Below are 23893 nucleotides of genomic sequence, written 5' to 3' on the forward strand. Positions count from 1 at the left end.
AACAAAAATATTCTTGTTTTCTTGCGTTCTCGCGTCTTTATTAAAATACTTACACGCTTAACTTACACGTATACTACGCAAGTACGTAGTTAAATTAAATAGACTTAGCTCCTTACACGTTATTCGTGCGAGTCGAGCTTACGCTTCGATCTCGCTTCGATCTCGCTGGAAGGACGCTCGGCGCCCTTTTTATAAGTACGCGTCGCGACGGACGATCGATTTGCCGTCGACGACGCAAAATTTCCTTCCCAGAAGGGGATGTCCCTCTTCACAACCGATATCACGGTATTTTGCTTTTAACCCTCCAACACACGTCATTTGTCGCGATATCTTAGACGATGCCTTATCTTCCAGCGATAATATATCTTCTCATAATGAAAGTCCTTGGAGGGAATATTGATCATTCCTTACGTGTTTATATGTGAGACGGGAAACTTAATTAGTTCGTTATTCCGCTATGTCGTAATTTGGTTGGCATTCAAACATTAATTTATCTTTGTGATGCAAAATGATACCCTTTTCGTTCATGACATGTAATTAAGAGAATGCTGAGCATAACGAGCAATTTGAAAAATATATGAAGAATACCTGTGTAGGATGTTGATGAACGTGACGACCTTTTGGAGATTCGATTTGTATAGCACGATATATCTCTATCAATAAATAAAAATTATGTAAAAAGTGCAAAAGACAGTTGACATTTTTCTGTCCGGTTTCAATGATTCGATTCTTATCGTAGCTTTCCACTGGGTTCTTTGAAACTTTTCTATTTAAAATTAACGTAAGTATATATGAAATATTGATATAAAAATATTGCTAAGTTACTCGACATTTTTATAATAGTTATATTGCATTTCTCAGTAATGGTAAATGCTCAATAAAGAGAGAAATCTCCAGAATTCTTTATTGAGCACCTATTATTGTCACATTATTTATCTTTTGATAACCGGTCAGAAAAGTGCTAAGGATAATCCCACAACCGAATCGACGAATTGTCGAATTTCCCTCATCTCGTCATAATGTCCTCCATCTTGGGTTTCGTCATCACGCATCGACCCCTATAGCAAATCTCTGTCATGTGAGACACCTTCGTGGTGGTCGAGGTTCTTAGGACCTTGCCCAACATCGTGGAGTTCGTTCTAAATATGTTGCTCGCTTGTCTGATCGATGTCGCAGTCGTCGTAGAAGGCTCCGTTATCAGGGTATTCTCGGAAGGTACTATCGTACTTGCGATCGCGTCAGGGATTAGCGTAGTTGTTCCGAAAGTGGTAGTACTCTCCTTCGTTACTTCCTGCGTTTCGTCGGACTCCGTCCCGTTCTCTTCAATCCTAACACGTTGCGTCGCGGCAGAGTCCTGCGGCGAGTCAGTCGTGCCGGCTTTTCGATCGATTTCTTCACTTTCTTTCGACCTCGTCGCGTGCGCCGAAGCAGTATTATTCAAGTTATAATTATCTGTCTCACTTTTAGCTTCGACCACTTTCGCGATCTCTTCACCTTCGGCGTTTTTCATACTGTCAAAGATGGCCTTCACGTAGTCGGAGAGCGTTTTCACGCTGCCATCGCCCTCGTCTCGCGTAACGACACCCGGGATAAGGGTCGTGGAATAAGAATTCAACGCGTTTTGCGATTTCTCGAAAGTCAACGGGTATTTCACTTCGCTCCACTTGGTTTTATGATTCTTCGGATGCGCCTCGTTCTCTTCGATGTTTTCCTGCTTCTTTAACGTCATCACGTGTTCCTTTTCTTTACCGATGACACTTAGTTTTGTTATGTTATTCTCATCTTTCTTCGAGGTTTCTGATTCATCGGGATAATTCGATGGCGAGTTAAATACTTCGACATCTTCCAAATCACTCTGCTCGCTTTTGTCCTCCTGAGAACTTTTCTTGTTCCAATCTTCTTCCGACTTGGATTCCTCTTGTACTTCAGTTTCTTCTTGTGACAAGGTTGTTCCTTCAGACGATGTCGCTTTCGATCCGTTTGAATCTTCATTTACCGTAGGAATGCGTTCTTCGCTGATGTTCATCGTCGTATCGTTCGGTGCGTAACTCTCTTTCATGGTTGTAACTTCACCATCGTTGGAGAAGACGGACGGCGTCGTTATGGGTGTCGTCCGATCGGACAGCTCCGTAGTGACTGAAGTGATGCGAGTCGGGATAGAAATCTCGTCGTTTTTCAGCATTTCCTCCAGGAAATTCTGGAGGAGCGATTTCTTGGTCGATTCTGCGGCCGCCGCGGTACTTGCGGTTACGGTCGTCGCGATTGGCTGAGCGGTGGTGAACCTCGACTCGCGAATCGGATTGTACTTGTATTGATCTTGAACCAGGCTATTCAACGCAGAATTGTAGTGTTGAGATTCGGCAGTGACAAAATCGTCTATGAGAGGTCTTACCCGCACGCGAACTTTCCTCCTTCGGGTCTGAAAGATAAATTTTCAATTTCTTACTTTGTATTCTTGTTTCCTTCAAAATAAAATGTCACGAAAGAAGGTTCATGATGAAGTTAACTTCAATGGCAATATTAATTCAAATTTATTGCTTAAAATAAACCGTTTATTTTATAAATATAATATCAGATTGTTATATTTTTATTTTATAGAATATTTTATAGAATATTTTACCTTTCTCCCGGTGGGAGAGCCAGGTTTCGTCACTCTCGCGCCATCACCCATCTGTTCCTTGAAGTTTTCGTTGTTGCTGCTCGTCCGCGATTCTGGCAGCGTTTCCTTATCGCTCTGGACTTGATTCTGAGGTACCGTCGTCGGCGAATTCGTTACTGCCGTCGTGGCGTTCAATTTCTCCGTATGATCCTGCGCGTTTGTCTTCCATCCGAAGCCATCCATCGTAGTGTCCACATTGTCGGCGTCGTTCGAGTGTTTCTGATAGTCCGAAGAAACGACCATCGTCACCGACGGCACCTCCGGTCCGGCCGTAATAATCTCGGGCGTATTTTCGTTTTCCTGATTGTCGCCGCTTCTATCTCGACCCCTTTTCGTTTCACCGGGTGCGCGATTCGAGGCGAAGCTCGGCTGGAACGACGTTTTCGACAACTTCGTAGACCACTGACTCTCGGCGCCGTAAATGTCACCGGTGGAGTGCGCGCTCGCGTCCGAGTTCACGCGACTCGAGTGGCTATACTTTTTCGGTAGAACACTAGCCAGCTGGGTCTGATCGTATTCTTCGCGCTGCGACACCTGCCCCGGAAGATTGCCGAAGTTTAGAACAAATTCTTGAGGCGGATACTGGAAACAGACACGTTATATTGCAGTTTAAAAGAACGAATCACATCTCTTAGAAAAATATTGGAAACGGATTTTAGTCAAAGATTTATATAGTTCACAGCTTAGCAAATTTTTATATTCCGGTTACGAAATATAAAAAAATTGCTTTTCTTTTTTTTTTCCAATATGTATTTATTACATCTCGTATTTATCGCTTCACAACGCGATCCCGTTGAGAGAATTCACTTACGCTTTCGCTGTTCTCCTCGTAAAACTGTGTCGGTCGATTCTGATTCGGCACAAATTGCGGCGTGACGTCGAAATTGTCGTCGTAAAGAGGCTGTTGTCCACTCGCCGTCACCGGCAGCTGTTGCGGCGTTATTCGAGGATAGTTCTCGTCCAGAGGCAATTCGTTGTTCGCCTCGAGGCCAGATTCCGTCGTTGTCGTAATGCGTTTCTTTCCGGGTCGGCGGACTCTTCCTCGTACTCTCGTCAACTTTGACTCATCCGATCTTGTTTTCGGTTTTACAGTGTACACGGCATCGTCTGGCATCGTCGTCGCAACAGGTACAGTTTCCGTTGTCGTGCTCGTCGTCGTTGTGAATATTTTCGTGGTCGGTCGACGGTTCGAAGTTTGATACTTCGGACGATTTTTCGAAACGTGGGTGGGGCTCGACTCCTCCTCCGTCTCGTCATTGGGGAGAATATGTTGTATCTGCGACGTGTTTATTTGCATTTATTTTCAGAAGGGTGATTTTGAATGCGCTATGAAGTACATTGAAGGGAAGATTGATGGGACGTTACGTGGAAAATTCATTTTAAAAATGATTTTTTGGACAATATTAGGAGAATTGGAAAATTTTATATGTATTGAAGAAAAGATTGATAGATAGTTACACTAGAATTTAATTGTAAAATATCTAAAAAAATGTAATACATAGTATTTCTAAAAAAATCTATACCAAAAGAATGAGTTTGCTAAAAATTTAGCTAGAATACAGATATGAAATTTTGTTGAACTAAAACAAATTATGAAAGACGTTCAAGCATTATGAGCAGTGTTGCAAAATGTTTTGACGTTCTAGCAACCAGCTTGAGCGTCCTACATAATTATTTTGATGGTCTAACAAAATTATTTTCAGATCTGTATCTGGTTAAATTTTTAGATACTTCCAACTGTTTTTTTCACGTTTGTAAAAAAAACTGTTCTTTTTCTTCTAATTTTTCGTACCTCGGACAAAGCGGGTCTATAAGTAACAGGCGCTTGGAATCTGGTATCCACCGGATGCACCGGATGCAACGGCCGGAAGTTTGGTGGCCTTATGAATCCGTAATCGATGTCCTCCTCCTCCACCGTACGAGCCGTCGTGCTTGTCGTCGTTGGTCTTTCAGTGGTGGCGACCAGTCTCTGCTGAGCCGCGTGTATCTTTATGTACTCGTTACCCTCGGTTTGCACCTGCGACCCGTGACTTTGGGGACGCGTGCGTATCCTCGTCCTCGATCCGTCGCGAAGCCGTTGACCGGTCGCGGCGCTGCTACGACCGGAATCGTTGTTCACAGCGCTGAAACGCACATACTCGTCCTGAGAGCCGCGTGGTCGCGTCTGAATCGCGGAGTCTTGATGAGTGCGACCGCCTAGACGTGCTCGGACACGTTGACGTATTATCACGGGCGCCGGAGTGGTCGTGCTAGTCGTGGTCATCTAGGACAGAGATAATTACAACGATACTTAAACTTCACGCGTTAACAAGATTGAACTTTATGCGCAAAGAAAATCTTACAGAGATAAGTCTATAAATGTTCTAAAAACGTATTTGTAGTAAACAAGTTTTATATATGTATAAATTACAACAAAATTTTACTTTGTTATAATTTATAAAATAACGGAGAAACTATTTTCTCCTTGTGGAACATTTCTATACTGCGTATTCTTTGTATCATTAGCATAACATCTTTAATTACTTACACATGTGCGTGTGATTTATAATTTATAATTTTTATAATTTAATGCAATGCGGGCAAAAGTTCAATGAAATTCTGCTACGTAAAAATGTTTTTAGAAAATGCAGCAATATTTGCATAATGTTACCATAATACTGTTAATATACATACTTCGGTAATCAACGATTCTGTGGAGGGCAATTCGTAATTTTCCTGCTTGCTCTGTTGAAGCGGGACGAAAATCGGTGACGCATTCGAATCAGTCTCTACCACGGTACCCTCGATCTTGCTGTTGTCAATATTGCGGAACGCATTCTGTCCTTCGGTATTATAATCCGGCTGAGTTTGCGTCTCGTAAATTGGGGAATACCGATGTTCCTCGCCGGGCGTGACTCGCGAGTCCACCGTCGTGGCCAGATCATAATCTTCCTGGTAATGCGGATATTCTTTGGGTCTCTGGGGAATCGTTTGGTCCGGTGAGTTCTCGTTTACAATTTGATAATTGAATCCGTTCACCGGAGTCTTCTCGAGTCCCGATGGTTGGAAGCCGTCATTCTGAACGTACGTCGCGTCTTGCTGATAGCGCGTTTCCTGAGGACGAGTTTGTGGGTAATTCTCCCTCCTGGAGTAATCGTCGGATACCAAGGGCGTACTGTGCTGGATCTCACGGAACGGTGGGTAATTTTCGGTCTGTGTAGTGGTCGGATAGTTCTCCGGATAATTGCTCATTCCTGATGGGGGGGTTTCCTTCTGGTAGAGACCAGAAGCGGGCCCGCTTGGCGGCGAATACACATCGGGAGATGTATTACTCTGCGATTCGCTTTGAGGATAGTTCTCGTAATTAGCTGCTTGAACGTTGTGATTTTGAACCTAGACGAGTTTAGAGAAGAATATTTACGCGAATGAATACTCCACGTTTGTTTTCTTTTAAGATTTTGATATTACATAAGGAGTAAATGATATTTAAAAAATAAAAAATCTTACCTGGGAACTCGCTCTATCTCGATTCCTATGTTTCTGCGTTCTAGATGCTGGTCTTCTGTGTTCTACCGCGTTATATTTCTGCGTGGTCTCCGGCGTCTTCGCCTTCGTTGGCTCGTAAGTGGACTCGCGATATTCCTCCGTTGTGGTCGTAAATCTAGATTTGGATCGATTGTACGATGGTCTTCGGGTTCTTTCCGTTCTGTTAGTAGGTGCCTGAGTCGTTCTGGGTCTTGTAGGTATAGTTCTGCCTCTGTACGTGATCAGACATAATTGTAATGTATTATCTCAATGACATGCACGATTGAAAAACTGTTGTGCTCCATTTAATGTTGAACCGTCAATTTACGTCATATGACATAAAAGTTTTATGTGGAAAATTTTTATGCCTTTCACATTAATTATGTTATCACGCTTACCATTTTGAAAATCAATAAGAAAACTTTGAAAAATAATACGCAAGATAAAGAGACTTGAGTTATTAAATCTGAATTATTAAATCAAAGTTAATAATTGTAAATGTTTGTTTAAAAAATTTGAATAACAAAAAACATTTGATTAAAAATATTATATTTAAGAAATTGGTACACACATATAAAGTATTATAAATTATAATAAAATTACACTTACCTTCCCCGTGGCCTGTAAGTCGTGGAGCTTATACGAGTAGTCGTCGTTGCTGGTGTCGTGGTCGTGGTCGTGGTCGTTGTCGACGGTGGCGTTGGAGCGACAGGAGGATTCTCTTCTTGCTTATCCAACAAGGAATTCACTAAGCCCGGCAAGTGCGGAGAGATCGGTGGTAATTCCGCTGGTAAATTATATTGCGTCGGACCAACTGGCGCTCTGACGTCATTCACGCCGTACGACTCACCTAGATTAGATTGGGAATGATACTGTTCGGCGATGTATTTCTGAGGCTCTCTTTGCTGAGCAAGTTCTTGATTGATGAACGCCAATTGAGCCACCAGATCCTGCTCCTTCGTAGAAGGCTCATGCGGACTTACTGATCTATCCTGGAAATTCGGCGTGCTAGAATAGGTCACTTCTTGTCTATAGCTGACTGTCGTTTCGAGTTTCGGAGGCTGAGTAGTTAGTTTCTCTTGCTCGTAGTAATGCTTCGGCTTTGTTTTCGCGGTCGATTGTTCGTAGTACGACGTGCTAAGCACGGGGCTCGGCTTATTGTCGTAATACTGCCTAAATCTGAACTTCGAATTTGAGGACGGCGTTAAGTAAGCGGGCTCGTACTTGGGACTGTTGGATTCCGGGGAGAAGCTTTGAGTGCTCGAGGAATCGTAGGACGCAGTGGTAGCGATGGATCCGCTTTGATCGACTTCGCTGTAAGAGTTCGGCTCTATCAATGGCGACGGACTGGGATTCTGTTCATCCGTTGGGATATTCGATTCCGAGCTTGTTTCCGATAGGTTGTTGACAACAACGGAACCGATGTGCGGTGCTGGGAAGGGGATTTTAGAGTAACCCGGAGGCGGCTCGAAGCTCAGCGGAGCGACGAAGAAAGGCAGTTTGTCGACTTTGCGTTCCACTCTATTATGATCGATCGACGACAGATAGGGAAGATCGAACTTTGCGTAACCGTAGGGAGGATCTAAGTTTGACGGACCCACGAACACCTGCGGGCTGTGGGGGCCGACGTTATCCAGAACAGCGATGGTTTTCGCGTTCTTTAAGATCTTCAGGACATCGGTAACCCTAACGTTATCCAACCTGGACGAGGAACTGCCCATGTAAACGGATAGGGGCGGCTGATTAGGCGACGGCGTGGTAGTGACCTCGTGATAAGTCGACTGTTCCTGATACTGGTTGACTCGTGGACGTTGTCTGCCGCGAATCTTCTTGTTTCTGTTACCATCCGGCAGGTGCTGACGACGCGCCTGTTCACGGATCAGGGCTTGGGATTGAGCGTTTTGGAAGTTTGGACTAGTAGCTCGCGATTGATCATTCTGTTGACCTTCCAGGATTCTCTGTTGCTCCAGTTCCAGCTTTTGCCTCTCGTCGCGTTGTCTTGCTTCTTCCTCGCGGCGCCTCTCTTCCTTGAGGCGAAGTTCGGAAAGCCGTCGTCGTTCGAGCTCTTCCTGCCTCTGCTTTTCTCTAGCCTCGCGAATTCGTTCCAGTTCTTGTTGCCTCGCCATTTCTTCCAGTCTTTCCAATTCCTTTCGTTTCTTCTCGGCCTCCTTTTGTCGCAACAGTTCCTGTTCTCTTTGGAGAGCCTCCTGCTGCAATCGCGCCTTTCGCTCTAGCGCTTTCTGCTCTTCGTTCAATCTGGTGAACTCTCTCATGCGTTCCTCCTTCAGGAACTGCGCATTCTCTTCGTGTTCCTTCTGGATCTGCTGCAACACTTGTCGCGCCAAGGTTTCCTGTTCGGGCGAAAGAGAGGTTTGATCGATGTTTCCTTGATTCTCTCGGTGTTGCTGTTGGCGAACAGGATATTGCTTCCTTCCGCGGACCCTTTTCAATTGACCTCTTTGTGCCAATGTTTCCGCCGGGACATACACTAGTTGAACCTAAAAGTTGTCGCATTTGCCGCTAAACGTATATCTCCAATCATAGATTCTTTGATGAAAACAAATGCTTGTTTCTGACACATATTGCAACTACTAAATTTAATGAAATAAAAAAATCCAACGATATGTTGGGACATTTATAAAATTTATTTAACACACGTTTTACAATATAGCAAATATATTGACGTAATTTAATTTGTTCCTGTTGCGTTATTACATATTAATTATCTATTTCATTATTACATGTATAACAATTATTAAAATTGTCTATTATAAGTGATAGAATTTGAAATAAGAATTGAAATTTTTTTATCTATGTCTTTGTAAAATCCAGTGCTTGTTGTAATTAGTCATTATCATAGGTTCCACTTTTGTGTTCGAGAAAACCAGATCAATTAATAGACACGCTTAGTTCCGGTTTCGTTCGGCTGATGTATAAACCTTGCTTATTTTATGCACGCTCTAATTCTGTTTCATCTAGCGATACCATCGCAGAGATGCGCTTGTAAGAATTGGTCAATAGAACTTGATAAATCACGTCGACAAGAAAGCAAGTTACATGAGGATTTTATTGTACGAACCTCTTCTTCCTCGTCGCCCACGTTTCCATTCAGAGAGGATTGCGGTAATCTCGGTTGTCCTTTCAAACGTTTTCCGTCAGGTCTCTGGCTTCCTGGTTTCGTTATGTAAGTGTGCGGTATTTCTTGCGTATCCTCCACGTTCCCGCCGTGTTGCAGTAAAATCTGCTCCTGAACAGGCAAGCTCGCTAGTTCCTGATTCTGATAGGCTTGTCCCGGTCTTTGAGATAGGAAGTTCTGAGGAGGATGCATCGGCGGAAGTGCCCCCGTGGACGGATGCGCCGGTACCAAAGCTTCCGACGCTAATTCGGGTGCTGTTTGCAAGTTGCCTAAGGAACTCGGCGGTAGTACTTGTTTCTCATCTTCCGCGCTACTATAATCGCCAGGCAGTAACGTCTGAGTCTGTAAATGACAGCAATATTTGTAAAAATAAACGACGAGCAATCAAAATTTAATTGCACATTATTTTTGAAGATCTCGTTAAATTTAATAGAACAATCTGTTTACCTGGAGAAGTTGCTGCTGAGCTTTAAGTTGCTGCTGCAGCAGGAGGAGCTTTTGAATGCTCTCCTGCGTCTTTTGCAGCTGAATCAATTGATCTTGGTATTGCTGCTGAAGGGCGGGTGGCAATGCGAGCGTTTGGATTGGATTCGGCAAATGCGTGCTGCTAGCCCGCACCACGCTTTCCGCGTTTCCCCGTGGCAATTGACCGGATGCGGTTCCCGGATTAGCCAGGGGGATCCACTCGCTGTTAGAGACTTGTCGTGACCATCGCTCAGCCGCGCTTCCGTCGAATTCGCCTAACAACGTTAGGACGATGAATACCGCGGTCGGTGCGAAGCACCTCCGCACAATCTAAAACCGACGATATCGATTAATTGATCGCGGATGCTAAGTAATTAACTTCGACGACGGCACGTACGCTACATTGACAGCGTAAAATTGCTTCAATTGACTTTGCATGGTGTATCTGGGTCAGTATCGACGTCGGTTCGCTTTGGCGTAATTTATATTTTTTGAATAAAGCACTCTCGCGCGCGTGCACTCAGTGTGTGAAATGATGTGAACTTTAGTTCCGTAATACAGGATAAGCCGCGTACTATATACAACCCATAAAACTATAAATAGGATTCTACATGAAATTCTGCGAATTGCTAATGGTTTAAACCGAGTAATAGTCAAAATTCTGAACATTAATTAATCTTTCTGTTGCATGCTAATTTCCTAGATATAAGTTTCCAATGGGAAGGGAATGACAAGCGGATGTTCCCAAAAGTTTTCCGTATAATAACATTTATGATGTTAAAAATTATATTAAAATATAGTAAATAGATATATCAATGCGGAAATATAATACATTTTCTCTTTTATTTTCTTTTATATCTATATAAAGTCTTGAAAGCTATAGTTATAATAATGAAATTATATTATAATTTTAATTTTTGTATTATTACCTAATGGGACTCGTTTCTGGAAATCGAGAGGTTAAATAGTTGAAATACGAAATAATTCTCTACATAGAAAGATAAATAAATAAATTAATAAAAAATAGAGAACTTTATTATATAATATAGAGCTGGAGACGTGTTATTTCATGTATTAAGGAACAGGATGTTAAGTGCATTAGAGGATAACAGATAAAACGTGGTAATGTTCCGTGCGGAAGATAGGTAACAAGAAGCCAACCGCAATTTTACCGCATCCATCATGACGCGAATAAGTAATCGAGTTCATGGACCAATGAATCGGCCACTTTATGGTTTCAATGGATTCTGCGGTTTCATAATGCGACAAAGTTGCGACGGACAAGCTCACGCACGTACACAATGCTATTAATTACTTCCGATATTAATGTCGATATTATTTCTCGTCAAACGTTTCAGAAATCGCTTTCCATGACGGTAAACATCTTTGAATGAATTATTTCCTCGTTGAGGGAAAGTTATTATTTTATGAGCAACACATTTTATGAGAAACACATTTTATGAGAAACACATTTTACATAAAGATAAAATTATCGAGAGTTATCTTTACATTTATTATAATAGTAATTATGTCATCATCTATTATCGAATAATTTTCGTTGATACCGAAAGAATTTCTATGTTTATTTTTAATCTCTTGTTTAAAGAGAATCGCTGTTCATTTAATTAAACCTATAAATTTTAATTAACAATGATCGATAAAAATAGATTGTGTCATTAGAATTGTACACGTGTCTTCTGTTCAATTAATTGTATAAATTAAATGAAAATTCACATAAACTACATTGAATGCAGTCAGTATGTAGATGTAATTACGCGATAAAAGATATATATTATTTGCATATGTGCTTTCGAAAAATATACAATTAAATTTTATATTGATATGTTTGCATGCATGCAATCAAATTAAATGTTTATACTTTTGAAATGGAAAAGCTTTATATTGTGTGACATTTCTATTTTGCGATTGGCTCGTTCCGCGCACATTGCGAGTGTCATCGATCGATCGTCCATCTCGAACGGAGATGCGAATGACGCGTATTATTGCATCGGAACAACGCAGCAGCTGTTGTTCCGATATCTGCTTTCGATACAGTTTTCCGTTTCACTTCATTCACCGCATACGGAATTACACTCTGATGAATTAATAGCCTATTTTGCGATACTTGTATCAAAGGAGTGGTTAGATAAAGAAGTGAATCGTCAGCGATCGTATCGCGTAACATCTGATAGTTCTACATATTTCACGGTATCCGGTTTTTACACGATTTTTAAACAAATACATAATAAAGCTACGTTATAGCTCCGATAATAGTGCACCGGGTATGAATCATTAGACACAATTACCTAGACAACTTTCACTAATGCTATCGCTTTTATCTATTTATACATCGACGCAATCCGTGCATCCTGATTTTTGAGAGAAAAGTGATTTTAAATAATTTATTGGGTCATAATAATTTAAATTTTATTATAATAATTATGAAAATAATTAAAGCGAAAGAGTTTAATTTGCGTTCAATTTGTTTCAATTCGATCGTATACGACGTCAATTAGAATCTTGAAAACGTTATAATTGTATGGAGTTTAGATTTGTAATAACGTAGAAAATATTTGAAGTGTCTGTTGGGTGCTCCAAGTGAATGTAGTCGGCCTTCTACTTGCGGACACGGAAAATTGTAGACACGCAACGTACATAGTGTTTTTAATCTATTTTACAACGGTCAGCGTATCGATGGGTGTGTACCCGTTCACACGCATAAATTTAAAAAATAGAGTAATTTTTTTTTTAATTATTAATTTGACTTTTTACAATGTCACGGGCAATATTCAAATGTCAATAAGTCAATTTGTTAAGGAGCCATTAATAAATAATAATTAGTTTTTTAAATAAATTATTTTAATCAATCATAAATAATAAATATCCAATCAAATCTTATTAATTACTTCTTTAGAGTCGAATTTATATTAGTTGACACTCAATCTCGGTTCCGTCGTCTATGAAATGAATATATGCAAACCAGAAAGCAATTATTAACGCCAAATTATGCCGTTAATAATTATTCAGATAATGATCGCAAAAATATCATTATAATTATTAAATTATTCTGTTAATCTTATTACGATTAATTACTGTGGTTATTACGCGACGGACACTGTCATCGTCCCAATTATTAATATCCAGTTGGCATCGTCCTCGCACGTCGCTTGCGAATCGCGGGAACTTCTGAAGTGCGACCAGCGCTAACGAACTGTGAATCGCATCAAATAGGCGATTTCTAATAAATGACTCGACTGTGACTACCTAGTCTTACGAGATCGCAAGTTGTCGAACGAAGTTTTTACAAAAATGATGATTGACGGGTTGCACGAGTAACTATACAGGAAACGAGCGTGTGTGGTAACAAAAAATGAGTAAAATCTACGCCAAAGACTGTTTAGATTGCGCCTTAACACGTTGAGTTTTAAACGTGATACACTATCGTCGATGTACAACCACAATCTCGGGGAAAATGCCTCGAGTGGCTAGAACGCGAAGATCACTATCCTGCTCCTCGCGATATTATCGGAGCAATTAACCGACACAATGATATTACCACTGTGATGATATCATCGACTGGGCGAATGCAGGGAATGTTGAGAACTCGTTAATTCCTGGACTACGGTGATTTTCGAGCGCGAATCGGTCAGGTCTTCGTGCTACTGACATGATTTTGATTACGCGCTACGAGCGTGTCTATGTAATTTTCATTACGGAATATCGCGTGTCGGACACGCCGCTCGGGTTTTCTGCTTTCTTCGCGATTTTTTTTCCGCGCGCATTCCGACCGATCGTTTTAGAAACGAATCCATCGTTGTGTAAAATAACGGCGCGATCCGCCGGAAGGGCCTCTTCGTCGACAAGAAAAGAAATCGATCCCCCGAACGTATGGGACGTTCGCTCGCACATACCGCGCGCATGTACATACGTATAGCAATGAAATTCCAACGGAGAATTATCGGCGTTTGGCGAAAGCATCGGCGATGAAAAATTCACTTCCAAGAAAAGGGACGTTCAAAGTATGCGAGTAATATGTTTTATACATGGCCATTATCAATGTAATATGTCGGGAAGAATTATATTGAAGCTAATCGATTAATTGGATATTAACGTATTGTAATTACAATATATAAAAAATATATAGTTACAATATGTAATACATCATAAAATCTCTTAACATGACATTGCCCGGGAAGAATCTTTTATATAAAATATATACAAATTTTTATTATTATTATGTATAATTATAAATAACATATAGATAATATATATTTTATATATTATATATGTATTATACGAACATATTTGATATATAATTATATATGAAAAATTTTTTCCGAACGTAAATTTTGTCTTTAAATGTTATTAGAGTATTTTATTCTTAAAAAAATCGTACGAATTTTTAATTATTTGATATGACATTGACAAATTTAATTATTCTATATATTTTCATGTTAGGTTTAGGTTCTTGAAGAGAACAATGATCGCATCTGATCTTTAACCGACAACAAAGTAGACAGTCATCAGAAAGTGTTTATCCCAAAAAGTAATATAGTTTGAGAATTTTCTTAAATTCTGTTAACTTGGTAAGCTGACGTTATTTGTCGTCACTTTAACGTCCAAATAACGTCTTTAATGGCATTTTAGTGTCGAAATGACGGCAAACAACGTTAGCTTGCTACCCCTGAACTATATTTAAAAGTATGCCGTCCCGTGATAATAAGCGTCTTCGCAATTCCATTTTCAATCCTAGTCAATAGCCTCTCAGCGGGTGTGACTGAAGATATCCGTTCGCCGCGCGGCGAACCACGGCTCGATCGCCGGGACCGTTAAAAGAAATGACTTTCTCTCAGGCGGCGGAGGTGCGCGTAAAGACGCGAGGCGATATTCCTCGTTCTCGCTGAGCTTCGCTCGTAACATCGCGCAGCCAATACCGCCGGTAATGTGTGCAATTATCAATCGTTCATGTTTGCTACATGCCGGATCAGAACGTTGTTAAAAAGGAGGGCGCCTTTCTCTCAACGCGCGAGGAAGCTAGCCCGGGTCCTCCGATAAAGGCGCGGTCTTGGCATCGTCACTTAGCTCTCGCTCAACGTAGTTCAAGCCTTTAACAGGTTGAGCGTCGCGATAAGATTAAATTAGCGTGATCGGATATTATGAGAACTTTCTTCGTTCTCTAAATGTTTAAATGACCATAAAAGAACTCATCAATAATTTTCTTTGAAAGAACATAAGCAATCATTTGATGTAAGATTACTAATTTTGCATTGAGGAACTGAACATTCGATTTAATATTTGTAAGAGAATTCGGGACAATATTATTTAGGAAAACCGTGTTGGATATATTTAAAATATTTCTTTAGGAAAAGGTAGGTCATGCTTTTCTAACATTTTGTTTTTCTGTTGGGGCTAATTAACCATATTAAACATGTTATACGCTATGTTGTATTCCGAATCAATGGCATATTTGAAAGGTGTGTGCACGTATCAAAAATTTTTCATTTTACCATCGGCGGTAATTATAGCTTGTTCAAAGCAGCTTTGTTAGCGTTTCACGAGCGATACCGGTAAAAGAAGGATTTATTATTGAAACACAGCCTTCCATTCAGACGAATGCTTTTGTGCCAGTCTTATCCAAGTTCTGAAAGTCTTGGGAAGGACGTACGTACGTCATACGTACGCGAGTGTGCGTAATCCTGTCGAATGTGCCGTCTGCAAAAATGCCATATTCGCGGCCTTCGGAATTTCACGCTCTACTTGTACCTTTGCGCTATCCTATCCACAGTCGCTCGCGAACTTTCGTTTCTCGAATTTTTTCGAGAGGGTTTCCGTCGCATCTAAGGGGAAAGTATCGGCGAACGACATAAGTTTCGATCGAATTTCTTGTAAACCGACCCTACACGCGAGCACGGAAATAGCGATGCATTGCGCGATAGCATCTTGCAGTCGTGGCTTACTAGAAAATACATTTCATTTGTGGATTATGTACGAGTTACGGCGCTTTGTAATTATAATAGTTGCTACGCAAGAAAAAATCTAATCAATAAATTAATTGCGAACGTATTTACATTTATTATTCGTAATAAAATATATGTAACAGCTCATTAAATATATTTATTCGTAATAAAATGTATAATTAATATTATGAATAAATATACATTTATTTATAATAAAATATAGCATCTTAGTAAATGTTTTTTTTTCATAAATGCATTTTCACGTGAAAATATTCATGATTAAAATTTTATTTACTTATTAGATTACATGACTTATACGTGAGCTGCACTAATTGAAGATCAAATTAAATTTCTACATCGAAAAAATTTATTTATCAGCATTTTATTTATTGTTCTAATTTTTTCTCGAAGTATTTTTTTTAAACAAGTTGTTGAAATCCCAAATAAATGAAGTTTTGTAAAAAATAAAACTTTACAAAAGGCTAGATGTAAGTTATTTAAGAAGATAATGTTTATTACAAATATGCGTTTCTCCAGAGATCTGTCGTGTATCTCGAATCGCGCGACTTCGTACAATCTCATTATAATTTCCACTTAAGCTATTGTTCTTTCTGCATATAACAGCTGTGGCGAATTTATCTGATGAAGAGCCATGTGCAATATACAGGGCAACAATAAGCAAACGAGCGATTGTTTTCACTGGGAAAAACGATACCGTGAATATCCGGGGTACTTGCAGATTCGTTTTCTATGGTTGAACAATCACGCATTTCTGCAGTTCCACGCGTTTACTTCTTAACGTAATAGACACAATTTTATCGTCTGAAAGGCTCGTTTGACGTGAACGCGAGCCAAGTAATACGTCTTTCCAGCGGGGCTCTCTCTCTCTTGATCACCTCCTGTCACCGGGAGATCACCGACAGGTTTCACATGCTCGATCCGGTCGGATGGGCCGACGCCTCATTGGCGTGCCACTTATTGTCGCCGACTTTCTTCGCCGGTGTTCCACCTTTACTTTCGCCTTCGAACTTTTGGCTCCCACTCGAGCGCGCTGCAGCGAGACCGATTCGGACGGCGATTCTCCGGCTATCGCGATAGATCGCTTACTCCGTGCGACTTCCGACCATAAAAAGAGGTAAGTAACACCCAGCCGGAAATGAGGGAAACGAACGCGTAACGCCCGATGGTAAAACGTACGTTGTGCGATGTGAAATTTGCTCAGTTAAAAAAAAAAAGAAAACCGGGGTAATCTATCCGATCGCGTTAGGAATATCCTGTATTTTTTTTCCATTCGAGAATCTCTTCGTTCGAACGAGAGATAAAAAATTTCGATATAATTAATACGTGAATGTCAATTAGTCTCGATAGCGCGTCGTCGCTGACTCTTGAGACACATCGTGCGACCCCCGGGACAATGACACCGCGTCGTCGCGAGGTTATTATCCTTGAATGAGATACGTCTGGACGACAATGACTCGAGGTGCGATGAGATTAGCGCGGAGGACGATTACGGAATTAATCACACACGAGCCGCGCGATTGTGTGCATTGTTCACACACCGTGTGCGACTATAGCGATCTATAGTCGTGGCGCGGCATCGGGAAGTATCGTGACATAACTAATTCTAACGTTGTCAAAACGAGTTTTGTCAGCTTTCCCGCAGCGTCTTTCTTTGTTTGCAGAAGAAGAAGAATGTAATTAACTTCGTTTAAAGAATTTATATTTCAGAAATTACGCTCCAACGCTCCTGAGATAATAACGCTTAATTCAATATAAAATAGCAGGGAGTCTTTCATCGGCAATCTAAAGATATCTTTTGCACAAAACTTTGACAAAACTTTTATCGCGCAAGAAACAAAAAGTTGAGTTCTTGCATACCTTTCTCGAAAGGAGGTTCTTTCCATCATTTTCTTTTTATCGCGGCAAAATGAAACTTGCCCGCTTAGTGTCAACAGCATGACGCGTGAGTTCGTCGCGGCAAAACGTAATTAAGAGGAGCAGTGGAGATCGCAAATTTTTCCTAATTTTATTTTGCTCACGAGAGCGGCACGCGACGGAAGTATCAAGGAGCCGGAGGCGGGTTTTTTCTTTGCCCGGTTATGTGCCACTTAGTTCGGACTTTTGCTGCAAGGATTTCCGCCTACGACTGATCTTCCTACGGCTGAGTAGAAGAAGCCTTTTGACGTCATTATCCCTTCGTGAAACTTCAGAAATACTTCTGCAGCTTTACAAGATTTATAACTTAAATTTAGACGCTATAGTAAATCCTATCACAGGGCATTTTTCTTTTTCACGTGTCGTTAAACGCTTAACGACATTATTAATATCTTAGAGAATTTTGACGTATTGCGCTGAGAATTGAACATCTGAAATTAAATTTCTCGAAACGCGCGCGTTTATTTGTTAAATTTGCATTAAAAATGTTATGTTAATCGCATTTTAGTCTAGAAAAATTTAAAAATTTAAAATTCAAAATTTAAAATTTAAAAATTATTCTGCTGTTTAAAATTTAAAAATTATTCTGCGTATTTATTTGTATTTTAAAACACTCGTTCCGAAAATAAATTGCCTCTTCTTCCACGACAGCATGCAAAGATAATGAAATAATTAATGAGTGCATTTATGCATCCGTGTTATCATCAATTAGGATTAAACATATAAACGTACTTGGCGGAATGATGTCATGCACAACGGATTTGCGGCAAAACATGGAAATTGCCCAATTTAGGAAGATGACTTTTGACCTAGTTGCATATAAATACAAACGTAATATTTAATTCCATTCTAAATTGAAATAAGAAGTCAAGAAATGTTAATTTTTAACTGGCTAAAGATGTTTATGTAAAATCGAAACGTCCCTATAATTAAATAAAATATAGAAACTATGTATGAATAACGTCGATTGTCTACTTGCTGTATTTGACCTTCTCTTATTATAACTGTTAATTTTAGATTCACTATATAACTATTACATAGTTTCGAATTTTATAGGAAAAAAATTAACCGTACATTGCTTTTTTTATGTATTGTCTCAGATTACGTCGATTTCTTTGCACTCAGCTCCGTTTCTTACAGATAAAGAAAGTATTGATTTCATTTTTCCGCAGGGGCAAGAGTTTAAAATAATAATAACGAATAATCTGAATCTTATTTTCCTCTTGAACGTTTATAAAAGGGAATGTAATTTTTAAACTAAAAATCTGATTAGAATATACAACATGAGCGTCTTATATTTCTTATAGGACATAGTTAATATGAGTTGTGACTTATAGTTGTGAATCATACAGGACAATTAATTTTTGTCAAATCTTATCAGATTATAACGTGTTTCTCAAGATCTTTCGCGTGAATATATGTGTCTTCTGGGGGCGCTTTAAATTTCTAAATCTAGATATTAAACTTATATATATAAACTAAATCGCTTCTATTACACAACAGAAGACAAATGAGCAAAATGTTTTTGTACAATTAGGCAGAACGTTTTTGTTCGCCCGTGTACAGAGACTGGACAAAATTTCACACCGGCGTGGCGAGTACAAGTAGGCCACGAACTATAACACGGATATTAAATCACGCGATCGGAGATTGAACTCAGATATTCAGATTTCACTCGAATATCTTGTCGAAACGGCCAGGGCCGGGAGAAAGGATACACCTCGTCCATGGGGAAAATCGAATAATAGGCAAAAGTCTCGGAATTATTTGCCGGCGGGAAACGAAATGCGGGTCAGTGTGTGAACAGCTCTTGGCTCCTTATGTCGCAATTCAGGAGGTCAGCGACCGTCTTCCTTTCTTTCTCTCTCTATCTCTCCCTATCGCGTTGCCTTATTTCCTGCCCGCGGAGAAAAAAATTAGTTACGCGCAAATGTCTTCATTTTCGCGCGGCCTATGCTCGCTGCTAGCTTGTACACAGTTAATCGAAGTTATACAATCTTGTCTAACTGTGCCACCGTCATCGAACGAGATTTCGATATTCGCGAAACGTGCTTTACGGAAGAAAAGTGTCGACCGATCGTTATCGATACGTGCGACATTTCGTGTAAGAAACTCGCGCTGCTTTCTCTTTCCATTTTTTTTTCTTTCTTCCTTTTGCAATAGATTCGGCGATCCTTAACGCGTTCACGTCGAACATGCTACGAACGCTCTCGTCTAACTTCGACACGCTCATTAAAACTCGATGAAGTTAATATTTTTCTGCCACGCTATACACGACCGCTTATTTGATTTCGCAGTACACACCGCAATTCTTTAATAAGATTTGCGTTTGAGCATGAAGACCTGAATACAGACTGTATTCAAGATAACCGTACACGAAGAAAAAGAATGGTAAATTACATACGATACGACCCAATTATAGTTGATTGAACGTAATATAAGTATAAAGCTTATGTCTTCACATGTATACATTTTTAATGCGAGAGGTGGAACGATTTATCGATAATATCTGCAGTGAAATGTTTTACTAGCTACACCCATAAGGGATGTTTTTAGGCTTCTAATGTTATCGCTGTTTAATACCCGGTGGTACTTCTTAAGCTGTTTAGCAGCCGTAAATTATCTACTGTGAAATTTTACAGCATCAGCATACGAAGCGTAAGTTAGAAAGCGTAGTAACGCGGGAGACGCATCGACACACTGGTCTATTTTACAATTATCTCGCTGTTCGAGAGATAAAAAGAATGCAGTCGCGGAAGTTTGAAATATTTCGGATCGCTTTCGTATATTGAAAAGGATACTGCACAAATTTTAAATCACACATTGTTAAAAAGTGGAATTATGATTCTGGGAAATTTAGAAGTAAAAAATATTTTGCATATTATTTTATAGATTTTTTGCATATTATTTGATATTAAATTTGTTTTGTAATTTTTTTGTTATATTTTTTCTTTAGTATTTTTTGAAAAAAAACTGTATAAGAGTTTTTTTCAAGAAAATTGGTAAAATAATTTACAAATAAAATTACGGAACTACAAAAATTTAAAAAGATATTGCTTCGATGCTTTCTTTAAATATTCATTAGCTCACTGAAATTATTTGAACAGCATAAAGTAAATAAAAATTTAAGTTATATGTACACTGCACATGAAATGTGAAAAGCTTACTTATTGTAATGAATAACATTAAGACATTTGCACAGTTACACGATTTATTTCTTAAAGAGGTCGAACACCAACCAGAAACGTTACTTTCTACTGTTAATTATGTACACGTTCTGTTAATGGTGGTTTATAATTCAGCGAGCTATCTATACAGATTTATATAGGATTCTCTTTGTGCCAATTTTACGTTTGAAACTATGTGCCGATTTATTATTGCCATTCTAGGAATATAATAAGTATTATTGAACTCTTACTTTTTGATATAATATGAAATGAAAGAAATAATCAACCCACTTATCTGACGTTGTATTTTAGAAAAGTTTTTATGTTAAATTACTAATTGTTTTAAAAAATATTTTACATTCTTGATATTTTTTTAAACATGAATAAAATTATCAGATTATTACTTATCAACGTAAAAAGTTTTTTTTCATCCGAAAGTAAAAGATGTCGGAAAATATAATTTCTTAAAATAACTTTCTAAACGTGATTAACAGTAGAAAGTATCATTTCTTGTTTGACTTCCTTAAACAAATGAAATCTTGATTTATACTGACTTAGTATAATTTTACATTTCTGGAAATTCATTATCTATTATTTTATATACCTGTTTTATATTTACACGAAATTTATGCTGTAATTCTGCAGATATAAAGTTGGCGTATTTCTAAAGCGCCTATATCGGATTACACATTGAAGTTTGAAGATTGCGAATTAGAGATTAAATTCAATCAATTTGAACGTATTAAGGCTAAGGTTATTTGATTAGTTGAATTTTAATTTGCCGTTTTCATCTGCAGCGCATAGTCCGATACGGGTTTTACGCACTACCGCAGTCCTACGATATCCGCGAACTCACCATTGTGCAGGGTGGGTGGATTTCCGCACTAGGTCACAGTACCACCCTCGACCTACTGCCGGGTCCTCTCGCCTCCTCTTCCTCTTTCTCTCTTTCTCCCTTTCTCTCGACACCTACGAACTTCACGATACGATACCGCTTTGTTTACTGATCGCGTACCCCACACTTCGTTCACATTGCACCACCGGCACACGTGTCCTCCCCCCCCTCTTGTCGTATCTCAATTTTATCCTAATTGAAGTTCGATTCTTTTGATTCACTCCGAGCCGTCGCCGTACGTCCCGCGAGTTCGAAGCGAAACCGTCAACGTACACGGTTTCGTCGACACGGTGGTACACGTGCGGTCTTAGGAACACGAGCAGTTTGAACGGGCTGTCCCAGAATGGACAGACTATATAGATATCCCCTCCAGAGAATGACGGGGAACTCGCGAGCAGGAACCCAAGTACCACCGGTGATCCAAGAGAAAGCCTCTCCTTCGATTGGTTCCATGGTGTTCATGCACACTCAACATCGTTCTAAGGGCTGCGTTCTCAGCTGCAGCTCGTATTCAGAATTATTGTCCTTGCTCTACATCAGAATTAATTCGAAGTTCGAATAGTTAAAGTTATCTTTTTTTTTTGGCTTCTTTCCAGTAGAAGGATTCCAATAATGCTCTGTTGTAAAAATATCAAAAACGAATTTGTTTCACTACACTTTTAAAAATGTCATAAAATTCAATGTATTTTCAATGTATTTTATACATTAAATTTAATGTATTTACAACTGAGAAATTGTGCATGAAATTTAGTGCACTTTTGGCAACATTAAATCTACGTTAAATGTGCATTAAATGTTTTTGATGTATCTGCTTGAAATTTGCCTCCGTTACATTACATTAAATTCTGCTGCCGATGTTTAACAATGTATAGAAGGTGTGTCGGCGAATTTTATTTTGTACAACTAGACGAATAAGTTGTACAATATGTGAAGATACATCTTTCAGAATTTATGGCAGTAATATACTGACAGTTTCAAAAGCGTTATACTGAGCTTATTTATAGATCCTCTCTTGATATGAATGTAAAAAAGCTGAAATCTATCGCACGATCGAATTCAATCATTTTCCATTTTGCGTCTCGCGATATTAACATACACTGCTCTGATTTCTTTTCGCGGTGATCCAGTTGCACGCCATGTTCGAAACTGGAGCTGCGATGTTTTATAGATGGGGTACATTGAATGTCCATATTGTAACGCATCGATCAGAAAATAAAAGATGCCAAGTGTGATAGATATGATATTACCCTGTTTCAGTATTTCTCACATTTAAAAATAGTAAAAATACAAACATTTTTAAGTAGATATGATCGACATTCTTCGTTATAGCCTTGTAAAGCGAACGTTAACAAATTTTTTTAAAAAAATAAAAAAATAAAAAATATTTTATAATAATAGCAAGATGAATAGTATGAGATTACACGCGAGAGAAATATAAATTCACAACGTTATGTATACATACATCGAATACCAAATTTTATGAAGTAAGATATAGCAAAAATATAAAGTTAGATTTTAGGAAACTGCGCTCTCCGAAAACTTCTCTCTTCGACTATATTCCCTGGTTTATGTGGGAGTGAAGAATAGGCGGATATTGGCATAAAATCTCAAAGTCTTAGCCTACTCCAGTGGAAGTGTTTGCACAAGAACATCAAAAGTCGATGTATGGAACGTCAAGCTTATTTTCGATCTTAGATATGCAATTTATCTTTATAACACCGATAACGGATCTTTTCTACATTATGCGCGGCACATTCCAAGTTACAGGATTTTGTTCCAATTTCCGTGACGATCCATAGATCGTTTAGAATAGGCTTTATGATAGAGAGAGCTCCGCTTCGGCCAGAGCTCGCAAGGCGAGCGAAAGAAGTGAGAGGCGAACGGAGGTGTACGCGTGTTACTCGTTCTTATGCAACTTTTGATTGGAATCGTGGGTCAGCCAGTTCGTCGACTCTTACGGAAATATGCGCCGGCCACGATCCTCTCGCCCGCAGGAAGGAACGAGGCGCCGGGATTAGGAAATGCATTCGGCCATCAGCCGCGTCTGGAACATATCGTTGGTTCTTGTCATGACCCGTACGCTATTCTCAGGATGTTGCATCCGACGGTGCTTCTGAATGGAAGACGGTTTTTGTCGGAAGAGATACGCCCAACTGCGCGGAATTTTCGCAATTC

At 39.4% G+C, this 23893-nt stretch overlaps 2 protein-coding genes across 9 annotated transcripts in view; one reads left to right on the forward strand and one right to left on the reverse strand.

Annotated features, from left to right (window-relative positions):
• The window catches only part of LOC105200665 (PRKC apoptosis WT1 regulator protein), a 103808-nt gene that overhangs the window by 18721 nt on the left and 61194 nt on the right, over positions 1–23893 (forward strand). The gene's annotated exons all lie outside the window — the stretch shown is intronic.
• LOC105200756 (mucin-5AC) lies at positions 11–22073 on the reverse strand. Its single transcript, XM_039455009.1, has 10 exons — positions 21680–22073; positions 9747–10094; positions 9243–9641; positions 6773–8661; positions 6146–6395; positions 5333–6031; positions 4452–4922; positions 3471–3935; positions 2621–3241; positions 11–2419 (listed from the first exon to the last, which is right to left on the reverse strand). Exons 1-10 carry the CDS (start codon positions 21680–21682, stop codon positions 1007–1009), a joined length of 6558 nt encoding a protein of 2185 aa, XP_039310943.1. The 5' UTR covers positions 21683–22073; the 3' UTR covers positions 11–1006.

This window comes from Solenopsis invicta, chromosome 11 (assembly GCF_016802725.1).
Source record: "Solenopsis invicta isolate M01_SB chromosome 11, UNIL_Sinv_3.0, whole genome shotgun sequence".
In the NCBI taxonomy this organism is placed as follows: Eukaryota; Metazoa; Arthropoda; class Insecta; order Hymenoptera; family Formicidae; genus Solenopsis; species Solenopsis invicta.